The sequence below is a fragment of the Prionailurus viverrinus genome, chromosome B2 (assembly GCF_022837055.1).
Source record: "Prionailurus viverrinus isolate Anna chromosome B2, UM_Priviv_1.0, whole genome shotgun sequence".
Classification (NCBI taxonomy): Eukaryota; Metazoa; Chordata; class Mammalia; order Carnivora; family Felidae; genus Prionailurus; species Prionailurus viverrinus.
Genome location: NC_062565.1, coordinates 105,855,840 through 105,867,800, shown reverse-complemented (window position 1 = coordinate 105,867,800; position 11,961 = coordinate 105,855,840). Strand labels below are relative to the sequence as shown.

Genomic DNA, 11,961 nt, shown 5'->3' with positions numbered 1-11,961 from the left:
CTCCAGTCATAATCCTACAGTCAGTCATGAGATCAAGCCCCGCATTGGGCTCCATGCTGGGTATGGAGTCTGCTTAAGATTCTCTCTCCCTCTCCCTGATTCCCTCCCCTGCTTGAGTGCACTCTCTCTAAAACAAAACAAAACAAAACAAAAATTACCCACACTTTCCGCTTAGTCTATATAATAACTTTATTTAAAATGCCTTTCGGGGTGCCTGGGTGGCTCACTTGGTTAAGCATCCAACTTCAGCTCAGGTCATCATCTCACAGTTTGTTAGTCTGAGCCCCTCGTTGGGTTCTGTGCTGACAGCTTGGAGCTTGGAGCCTGTTTCGGATTCTTCCTTTCCTTCTCGCTCTCTGCCCCTCCCCCACTCAGGCTCTGTCTCTCTCAGAAAAGAATAAAAAAAAAAAATGCATTCCTAGTTTTAACAGTATATCCTAAGAGGTAACTAACCATAAGAAATGGAAACATAAACCATACTAATCAAAAATCAAAACCATACTAAATCAAAAAACTAATCAGTTTTGAAGGAACAAAACTAAAAATAGTATATACAAATCAGATGAATCATGAGATTGAAAAATAATATAGTAGAGAATGGGTAAATCAAAACCACCATGGATTAATAGTAAATTCTGTAAGGGGCAAAGATTATTATTTGCTTACCTGCTGCCACCTCAGATCCTAGAACAGTGCCCAGCCCATAGGAGGCACTCAGTAAATATTTGTTGAATGTAAACTGTCCTGGTTGAAAAAAAAAGAAAGAAAAGAAGAGAAAAGAGAAAAAGAATAGAACATAGTTAGCTATGATTAGCTTTTTCTTCTACCAGAAGTTGATTTGAGGTTTTGTTTTTTGTTTTTTTGGTTTTTGTTTTGTAATTTGATCCAACTCGAGAACTAAAGAAAACATCTCATGCAGCTATATTTTATGACCACTGCCAAATAGTGATATTTTAATCCCATAAGGAATAGGGAATAGAATGCAAATTGTTCTTTTTCTCATGAAAGAACCTCTTATTCTCTTGCTCTGTCACTCTGCAATTCTAGAGAAGCTTGACATAGAAAATCATGTGTATATGCCTGACATTTGGTTCTTTCCAGGGAAATAAACTTACTTGGCTAGTTTAATACTCTTCAATGAACTGTTAATGAACTGTTGTTTCCCAGAGATGTTTTTCTCTAGCTCTATGGATATTTCTTCTCTGAAACACAAAGAAAAATAAAATCTTAAAAGGAAAAATAATACATTTTAATAATGGGAGAATTTTCAAGTAGTATATTCCTGAAACAATCAAATATTATCTATGACAATATACTTTGTCAAGCAGGAATTCATTCAGTTCATTGTGTAGCACATTCTCAAGCGCTTTAGTCTTTTCTTAACTAGCCCAGTCTATTTTATTATTGAAGACTTGCATTCATTTATTCATTTAACAAATATTTATTAAGCATCTACTAAGTGTTAATTTTTCAGCTACATCCTAGGGATACAGTGATGAATAAAATAAAATCCTTACCTTTTGGAACATCATAGTCTCCTACAATTCCCTACATGAGATTTCACAAATTAAAATGTCCTTGTGTTGTGGGACTGGTGAGACAAGAGCTGTGAATGGGGAAGAAATGACAACATCTTTTGAAATGTTGTTATATGCCAGGTACAATTAGAAGGGTATCATCCCTAGCCACCCTTTCCAAATAGCTCTCATCCCACCCCTGCTTACTTTTTTTTTCCCCCACCCTGCTATGTGTTTCTTTATCTACTAATCCTCACTTGACATTGTTCAGTGCTCTATCCCCAGCTCTGAGAAGTAGCTGGGATTTGGTAGGTTTTTTTTTTTTTTTTTTTTAGTCATTGCATGAATGAACTTGAGGAGTAGGAATTCTTTTACAAAGGAGACCAAGACTGATGACATGATTTGCTCATGATTGTGCAACTCTTTAGTCTTAAAGCAGGGCTTTCAACCTTTGTATGAAGGCAAAGCCCACCCCTTAAAATGCATACTTCTGTACAGAGGTAGGAATCTTTTGTTAAACATTGTTTGTTAAGTGAAAGACACATGGAGTTGCAGAGATCTTGTCTTCAAGAGCCTGACAGTCTGGTTTAGGAAGAAAAGAAAGATCTGGAGATGCAACTAAAAGTGTCTGTCTGTGGAACCAGGATGAGGGTGAGCTGGGCCTGGTGCTGGGTCCTGAAGATCACTTTCCCCTGGCTGGGGTCTGTTGCCCCTGGAAGATGAGTAAACGGAATAAGTAAATTCCTTCAGCGTAGACAGCTTTCCTAAAAGCCCTTTTTCTGAATCCCTGTTTCCCGTCAGATGCCAGAGAACAGCAGATTCTCCCCCCTTTTTGCAGAGGGAAGATGGTGGAGGGTAGAAGAAAGGCTCATTTTGAAGAACATTTGGAGAGTCTGCGGAGTTAGGAAGAAATGGATAGAAAAAAATAAATTGTGGCAACTGAGGCTGTTCCGCGTAGAAAAGAGGAAAAGTCTGGGAGTGGAGTGTGGGGTGAAGAGCCATCTTCAAAATCACTCTTCACGGAATTCAGAAGTGTGTTGAACGTCCTCACACTTACTTGGAAACCATCTGGCGTGTCCTGCCCTTGAACGACTGTTGGTTCTTCCCGGAAGAGAGGGTTTAGATTGATTCTCTTGGCGCCAACCAGTGGAACCAAAGGGTGAAAGCCTGATGGCAACGCGTTTCTACTCGGTACGAAGAAATGCCTTTAAAACGAGCTGCAGGCAGCAGTCTCAGCAGAGGCAGGCCTCCCCCGGGGCCCCGCCCGGGAGGGAATCGGCCCCCCCAGGGCCGTGGCACCCCGGTCCGAGGTCGTGGGCCGGGGGGCGGAGACCGGGAGCGGGTGTGCGCTTGCCAGAGGCTGCAGCTGCGCCCCGGGGTCTCCCCTGGGAGCGACGCGGGGCGGGGCAGGCCGGGCCGGGCCGGGGAGCTGAGCAGTCCTCCGCCGGCGGCTGGGAGCGCGGGAAGGGGCGCAGCATGCTCGCGGCTGTCGGGGGCCCCCTGCGCCTCGGTCTGGGGCGCATCTTCCGTTGCGCCCCGGGAGCGCACGGAGAAGCCGCGTGGCGGGACCTAGCGCCTCCGCGGCCTCGGGGTCTGCCCCGCTACTGTAGCAGCCGTGCCCCCAGCGGCTCTGGGCCCCAAGGTCCGGGGGGAGTCCTGACTGGGAACGACCTGGGAGGGAGGGGATGCGGAGCGGCCGGCGTGGAGCCGGGGCTGGGGTGAGGGAGGGAGGTGGAGGCGTGGGTGCGCACTGAGCCACTGTGCCGTCGGTCTGTCGGTCCCTCCGTCCACCCCTGTCGCTTTCATAGCAGGGAAGGTGCACCGGGTCCCCGCCGAGTACAAGCCTTCGCAATTCGACAAGAAAATCCTGCTGTGGACCGGACGTTTCAAAACGATGGAGGACATCCCGCCTCGGATCCCGTAAGTGTGGCCTGTGCCGAGCCGCCTGGTGTCTTGCTCCTGTAAGGGGTGCGGGGTCCATCCACCTCCGGACCTGGGCTCTCCTGGGAGCGGAGGAGGCCGCGCTGGTCCACAACATCTACCCCCTTAAGGAATGTGCCTCCCCAGCCTCCCCGTAGTGAGGTTAAATGTCAAGTTCCTTGACTGGACAGTGGGCACATAAGCTTACAGGGAGATTGCTGAAGTTGAGTGAAAACCCAGAAGTTCAGTGGGCACTCGCAGCGTCGCCCAGATACCCGCTCCCAGCGAGCTCCTAGTCGCAAGGCAGCGAAGCACTTAGGCCACACGGAAGACATGGCCCGCCAGTGCGTCCCCGGGTTCCTGAGGGGTCCCCATAGAGAGAGAGGAATTCTGCCGGCGGAGCAGATCCCTGCTCCACCCAAGGAAGGATCATGGCTGCCGGGAGGACTGGAGAGTCTCTGGGAGGAAGCCCCATCTATAGAACCTCCTATCTTGGGGCGGGAGACACTTGCTGTACGGGGCTCCTGCAGCCCACGGAGAGCCGGGTTTACTCGGGCTAGGACTCTGGGACACCAGCATCGCTGGCCTCTTCACCATCCCAAACCCAAGATAGTGGTTCGCTTAAATGATAAAACTCAAGCTGACAGTTTCACCCCAAGGGTAAAGTTAACCTGTAAAAACCGTCTTTCTACAGTTTCAGTGCATGCAAGCCCAAGTTACTTTCCGGAGTTTTCACAAGGGAGCGGATAAAAAAGGGGAGGAAGGAAGGATAAAATCAATCTATTATCTTTTAAGCTGATCTTTTTTTTTTTTTAATGGGGAGACTAGAACTGTAATATCAAATAAGGATTTCAGATGTCCTGTATATTATATTTACATAATGTAAGCAATGCCTATTAGAATGGAAAATGGAAACTGGGCCTATATCTTGTTCTGCTCATATCGACTACACTTTTTTAAATTTAAATTTACATTTTGTTAATTGAAGTATAGTTAACACATGTTACATAAGTTTCAGCTGTACTTGTCTACACTTTTATTACTTTTTATTTACTAGTTATCAAAAGCATCTCAAATAAATGGGAAAAAAAACATGTGATGCGAAGTGTTCAGTCAGTAATGAATTCTCAAATATTTTTGTCCCTTTCTTGGATCAAATTATTCAATGAGGAATAGACATGGAATTTGAAAACAACGCAGAATTTGAAAACTGTATTTAGCATTTATTCAACCACAGAGACATTTCTTAATATTCTAAAAAAATATTGTTTTCCTTGAAATCTATAGACTCCAAACTACAGACTTAGCCCACAGCCGAAATTATCCTCAGAGAAGCTAAAACACCATGCTTGATTTTTTGGAATTTTGGGTTTTAGTGCTACAACAGAGTAATCAATACTTCGATAGTAAATAGAAACAAATAAACTGGTAACTAAAAAAAAAAAAAATGTAAAGAACTTGCAGTAGTGCAAACTAATGCTCGTCAAAACACAGTAGATCCAGTATTGCGTTAATATAGCTCTACGTGTGAAGAGACCCATTTTACAGAAATAATTTAATTGCCCCAGGATCATAGTCAAAAGACTTGTTATAAACAGCAGAATTTAACTTTGAATAAGATGCCTAAGAAAGGAATTGTAGTTTTGGGTCAGAAACATGAAAGTACTTGAATATTTTTCATTTTGCTGTTATATATATATATATATATATATATATATATATATATATATATTTCAAGGCACTGCTGTTTTAGGAGGGCTGTGCCTCCTAAACTGTTAGACTTACAATGTAAACAGCTTTCACTGTGCATGCTCTTAATGGGCATATAATTAATTAATGGACATATAATAATAATGAACTATAATCATCATACCATACCCTAATGATATTTAATAACTGTGTTTTTCTTCTTTTTTCAGAGTTAAACTAATTTGGTATAGCAGATCAAAGCCAGATGGATGGGTAAAAAAGATCATATCTTTTAGGTTCCATCTGGAACAAAAGTCAGCAACAAATATAATCTAATAATGTTTTCATATGTTCACCTGTTTACAACTAACATCTTAAAACGTACATTAATCTGTCGAAAATCTAAGGAAAAGAGTTAGATATTGGTTTTCTGTGCTCTTTAAAATGGTGGAAAAGTTAAAAAAATTTTTTCATTTGTAAGCAAAATTGCAACCTGTCTTTCTAAATTTTGTTTTCAGTGCAACTACATTCTATTTAAACTTGACATTAGATAATAAAGAATACTGCTGAACACATTCTCAAGAATCATTCTTTAATTATGTATATCTGTAAACTTCCACTTCATATTATTCCAAAATGTTAAAGTTTATTTCAGTATCAAAAGCCCACAGGCATGATTACTTTCATAACACTGCTTTGTTAAATAGCACTGCTAAAATCTTAAACAACTTGCCTATAACTTTATTAATAAGACTACCTAGTATTCAAGTAAGTATTTACAATTTCAGAATAATAATAAGAAAAAGAAGATGGTTTATCTTTTTCTTCAACAAATCTTTGTAATTTTGATCACTTCTTTTGAAAACTTCATGCAAAAGCCACGAAGGAAACACCTTTCCTTTAATAATCATCTTCACAAAATGTGTAATAGTCTCTTTAATCAGGATAGGATGGGAGGGGGCAAGATGAGATCCGGAGGCTAGAGAGGAAGCAAAATGATGAAAATGAGTTTTAAAAAACACCTGTTTAAAACTAAAAATGAAGCCCACTTAATAACAGAGGGGCCGAATGAACACAAGTCATTCGAGACATGTATAAGGTTAAATTCTTACCTTTACCCTGATCTGTGGAAAAAAAAAAAAAGATAGGGAGTCAGGCCATAATCTCTGGTAGTTATATTTTGAGCAATTAGAAACTAAATACACTGGGGAGACTGGGTGGATCAGTCAGTTCAGCATCTGACTCTTGATTTTGGCTCAGGTCATGATCTCACGGTTCATGGGTTAGAGCCCTACATCGGGCTGCACACTGACAGTGTGGAGCCTACTTGGGATTCTGTCTCCCTCTCTCTCTCTGCCCTTCCCTGCTCACTCTCTATCTTTCCCTCAAAATAAATAAAAATAAATGTTAAAAAAACATTATAAAAGAAGAGAAACTAAATATACTACTGTGGTTTCATGGTGACTAACATTAATTAAGATGGAAATATACCTGTTAATTTGAAATTGGTAACATAATGGGCTAGCATTTGGATGTCTTCCACATCTGCAGTTTGCATTCAGAGACATCTTTGGAACATTTACATAATAAATGATCGTCTATCATGTCAGTCAGAAAATAATATTATTTCAATATGATTAACAGAATGCACATCTTGGTTTAGGCCAGAAATGATAGATGCTGCAAGAAACAAAGCTCGGGTGAAAGCTTGTTACATAATGATTGGACTCACAATTATCGCCTGTTTTGCAGTGATAGCATCAGCCAAAAGGGTGAGTATCTCTTTAAAATAAAGCTGGACTAGTGAATTTTAAGCAATATTATGAGCTTTGTTCTCAGTTTGGGGATTATTGCTGTGCTTTTAATGTAAGCACGATTGCATCTTAGATACCTTGAGCTGCCCATATATATCTATTCTACAGGAAACAAAATTTTTGAGTCCACAAATGCAAAATACATGGGTAGGAGGAACAAAAGCTCATTTCCAATTAAAAGATAAAAACAAAAACAGCACAGTTAATAGCCTGGTTAAAATCTGCACGAGAAGTTTGCTGCATGAAAGTTATCCAGACTAGATTATTCCTTAAGTCATGAACTCAATCATAGCTATCGAATAAAATCTTGAAATGAAAATGCAAACGTTGGAAGTGTTCAAGGCCAGCTTGTCGGTATCCTGTAGGTGAGCCCTCTCTTTGCCGTCTTCTGTATGTGGTTTCTAGAGAGAAATTAAGAGCTGACTGCTCTCTAATTTTGTTTCTTGCTTCCCCAAATCCATCTGCTGAGCACTTTTTACCATGAAGAGCACCCCCCCAATACTGGGAGACAACTAACACATCCCCATGAGTCTTCTCTTCTCCAGTCTTAATTTCTCTATTTTGAGCTCTCTGAACACACTCCAGTTTATCAGAGTCGCTCTTCACTGGGCATTTGCAACTGAATGCACTAGAGCATGACTGCAACTTCTTTGATCATGAACCATGTTCTAATAGTGCCGCCAGAGTTGGAACTAGATTTTGACAACTTCGTCACACGGAAGAGTTTGCTTGGATCTATACTTCTTCACTCTCTGGGAGTGTGTAGCCAATTACCATTGTGCCTATTCCTGTGATTCTGCCTATCATTACTTTTCAGGTTTTTGAGACTATCAGAGCCCAGTAATTCACATAGGGCCTGAGGACTGTTAGCTTACTGATGTTATATACATATCCTTTCATTTCTATTAGCTTGGCGGAGAACTTGTGCTTTGAAATTATTCTCATCAAATGGCAAATTTCTTAAATATTTCTTAAGTATTCAAACACGGAAATGAAGAAATTTGGTCATCTCTTCTTTATAACCTACTCTAGATAAAATGACTGTCCACCAAGTTGATGATTCTCTAGCTCCTTAATGACAGACTGGAGGCTGATACTGTCTGGACCCTCCTTGTTTCATAACGTCTTCTCTTTATTATGCCCCATCTACAGTAGTTCATTTCTATTTTTTTAATATACCAAGCCCTTTCTCTTCACTAGGCTTTCCTTCCTTCCCCTGGCCTTGCCATAGCTAGCTTATTCCCATTCTCATCAGAGACCTTCTGTGACCACCCCCTCCAAAATGGCCTTGCCCAGGTGCTCACTATTTTGTCATCTTTCTAGGTGTTCATGAATAAGCCATTATACATCAGCAATCTTGTTGACTCCACTTTAAAATATAGCTACCGGGGGCGCTCAGTTGGTTAAGCGTCCAACTTCAGCTCAGGTCATGATCTCATGGTTCATGAGTTCCAGCTCTGCATCAGGCTCTGTGCTGATAGCTCAGAGACTGGAGCCTGCTTTGGAGTCTGTGTCTCCCTATCTCTCTGCCCCTCTTCAGCTCATGCCCTGTCTCTTTCTCTCTCAAAAATAAACATTAAAAAAATTAAAAATAAAATATACCTGCCATTGGACCACTCCTCACCATCTATACTGATATCACCCTGATCTGATTAAATAACTAATGCATATATCTTAAATGAGATTGTGATAGTTGGAGGTGAAGAAAAGGTTAGCAATTTGAAATATATTTGTGGGAGTAGGAAGGATAGAACTTTGTGGTAAATTTGATATGGGAAAAGACAAGAAAAGGGAAGAAAGAAGTCAAAATGCCTGGGTTTTTGACTTGAACAACTAGGTGGATGGTGCCGCTGGAGATGGGTGATGGCTGGGAAAGAACTGGTAGGCACAAGAGGCAAAATACACCAAGTCCTGTACTTTGGATATATTAAATGTGAGGTGCAAATTAGGCATTCATCAATGTCTATTATTTTTTTTTATTATTCTGCTAAGGATTTCCTGTGCTCTTCAGGCTGAGGACCTATAGCTGGCCTCAATTCTGAAAAAGTCTAAGCTGTTATAACTTCAAATACGGACCCTTCACCCATTCTGTCTATTCTCTCTACCTATCATGAATGTGTGTTGGAACTTCTAATTCTATTCTCAAAGTCTCTTAACCGTCTTTTCTACTTTTTTGTTATCTGTGTCTCTGTACTGCACTTAGATTATTTTCCCAGATTCATTTTCTAGCTAGAGTTCTTGCCTCCTAATTATGATGCTGGTCAGCTTTTCTTTTCACAGGTGATCCCCACCCCCACCCCACCCCCCCACCTCCACCGCTGCCCCAGATAAATGCTTAGTTTCCTTGCTAGTTCCTTGGGCTAGTGAGAGGAATTTTAGTCACTTCATTGGTGTACCTGATACTTCCAACTCCAGATCCAAACTCTAGACTCACCTGTTGGTGTAGAGATTAAAGTTCCAGCTCACAGCTGTTAAAACCAATATTTTTCCCTAATGTCCCTTCCTGAAACCATTCCTTCCCATCCTGGCTTCAATCTTTCTTATTTCCCACCAGTTCATGCCTTTTTAGTTTTTTCCATTCCTGGTACCTGAGGATTTACCTTTATTGATTTTTGAGTGTAAGCATTTTAAAATATTTTTGTTATTTTTTGCCCCAAAATATGTCTTTGTGTGCCAAGAGAGGGTCAGGGCAGATTGCTGACATCAGCTGTCCTGTTGAGTAGAAGTCCAGCAACTTAAATAATTTTTTTTTTCTATACCAGAGGATCATTTTTCTTGGATACTATTTGTGACAGACGTTTTAAGTCACTCTTCTCCTTTTCACAGAGTAGTATCTCCTGTGTATGTCTATCTAAAACACAAATTTTTCGCAGCACTCTCAACAATAGCCAAATTGTGGAAAGAGCCTAAATGTCCATCAACTGATGAATGGATAAAGAAATTGTGGTTTATATACACAATGGAATACTACGTGGCAATGAGAAAGAATGAAATATGGCCTTTTGTAGCAACGTGGATGGAACTGGAGAGTGTGATGCTAAGTGAAATAAGCCATACAGAGAAAGACAGATACCATATGGTTTCACTCTTATGTGGATCCTGAGAAACTTAACAGGAACCCATGGGGGAGGGGAAGGAAAAAAAAAAAAAGAGGTTAGAGTAGGGGAGAGCCAAAGCATAAGAGACTGTTAAAAACTGAGAACAAACTGAGGGTTGATGGGGGGTGGGAGGGAGGGGAGGGTGGGTGATGGGTATTGAGGAGGGCACCTTTTGGGATGAGCACTGGGTGTTGTATGGAAACCAATTTGACAATAAATTTCATATATTGAAAAAAAATATATATCAGTCCTCAAAAATAAATAAATAAATAAATAAATAAATAAATAAATAAAACACAAATTTTTCCAGAGAGTCACATTGCTTTGTTATTTATTTACTTATTTTTCTTGTTGTGTATTTTTTAGGCTGCAGAACGACACGAGTCCTTAACAAGTTGGAATCTGGCAAAGAAAGCTAAGTGGCGTAAAGAAGCTGCACTGGCTGAACAGGCTAAGGCTAAATGAAACTCGATGTAACAAAGTGTTAATCAGAATATCATTGCTATTATCAAAAACAATAAAAGATAGATAAAACAATATTTAAGAAGGTAATTGCCATGGTTTTATTTGGTGCAAAGAAGCACAAAGTCTTTTTTATTTTTACTCTTTAGGAAAATTTGTATTGAAGTATAACTATATTCAGAAAAGTGCACAAAAGTGTAAACAGTCTGATATATATTTACATAATGGACACACCTGCATAATCACTGCCCAGGTCAGGATGCAGAACACAAGTAGTACCCGAGAAACCTCCTTTCTGCCCCCCTGCCAGTCATCACCCTCCCAAGGTAACCATTGTTGTTTTATCACCATAGATTAGTTTTGCTTGGCTTTGAACTTTATGTAAGTAGAATTACACAATATGCACTTGTGAAGGTGGATCCTGATATTCAACATTATGTTGTGAGATCAATCCAAAAATTTTGTGTACCATGAGTTTATTCATTTTCATTTTGTTATAGTTTTCCATTGTATGAATATGCCATAGTTTATCTGGATATTTGGTCCAGTCTTTGGCCATCACAGATAAGCCTAAACTGAGCACTCTGTGTATGTTGCTCACTAAGGGTTCTTTGGAAATCTAAGCGAATTTTCAACCAAAGTTCCACTCTATTTGGTAATTGGATAATACCTCTGGTTAATCTTTTCACATTATTCCCCGCAATTAGATAAAATAAGTTTGAAAAGTTTTATAAACTAAGAACTATTAATTTAAAAATCTATTCTAAAATGACAAAAATACCAAAACAGTAATTGTATAAGTAATTTAAAGAGACAAAGACATTAAAGAAGAAAAATTGCGTGTCAATCAATGGCCTAACAACTTTAAAATTATATATCTCTTCCTCACATAATTTTCATTTGGAATCTATAATTTTTAGTCATAAACCTAGGTAGTTGAAACAGTATAATTTCATTTACTGCATATTATGTCTATGTGTGTGTGTGTGTGTGTGTGTGTGTGTGTGTGTGTATACGTACATACATACATACACACACACAGAGAGGGAGAGAGAGAGATTTATTTAAAGAATTGGCTTACAGGTTTGTGGCACTGAAAATCAGAAATTTGTAGAGCAGACCAACAGGCTGGGAGCTCTCTGGCAGGAACTGAGGCTACAGTCCAAAAGTAATTTTTTCTTCCTCAGGAGACTTCAGTTATGCTCTGCGGTTCTTTCAACTGATTGGATGAGGCCCAGTCAGACTACTGAAGATATCTTCTTTACTTAAAGTCAACTGGCTATAGATGTTAACCCCTTCTCCAGAATACCTTCGCAGCAACATTTAGATGAGTGTTTAATTAGATAATTAGATACTTTAATCTACTCAAATTGACACATAAAATCAACTATCACGGTGCCTCCAAGAGAGGAGAAGAGAAAATGAGAGACAGGAGAGAAACTTATGTATTATCTTTAGATC

At 40.0% G+C, this 11,961-nt stretch overlaps 1 protein-coding gene across 2 annotated transcripts; it reads left to right on the top strand.

Annotated features, from left to right (window-relative positions):
• Positions 1–2,979: 2,979 nt before the first annotated feature.
• Positions 2,980–10,577, top strand: FAM162B (family with sequence similarity 162 member B). Of its 2 annotated transcripts, none has more exons than XM_047859852.1 (4): positions 2,980–3,159; positions 3,329–3,437; positions 6,790–6,898; positions 10,405–10,577. In XM_047859852.1, the coding sequence occupies exons 1-4, from the start codon at positions 2,994–2,996 to the stop codon at positions 10,501–10,503; spliced, it is 483 nt and encodes a 160-aa protein (XP_047715808.1). In that variant the 5' UTR covers positions 2,980–2,993; the 3' UTR covers positions 10,504–10,577. The 2 variants fall into 2 exon arrangements, with proteins under 2 accessions (XP_047715808.1, XP_047715807.1); XM_047859851.1 differs by having other exon boundaries at positions 3,326–3,437.
• Positions 10,578–11,961: the final 1,384 nt, after the last annotated feature.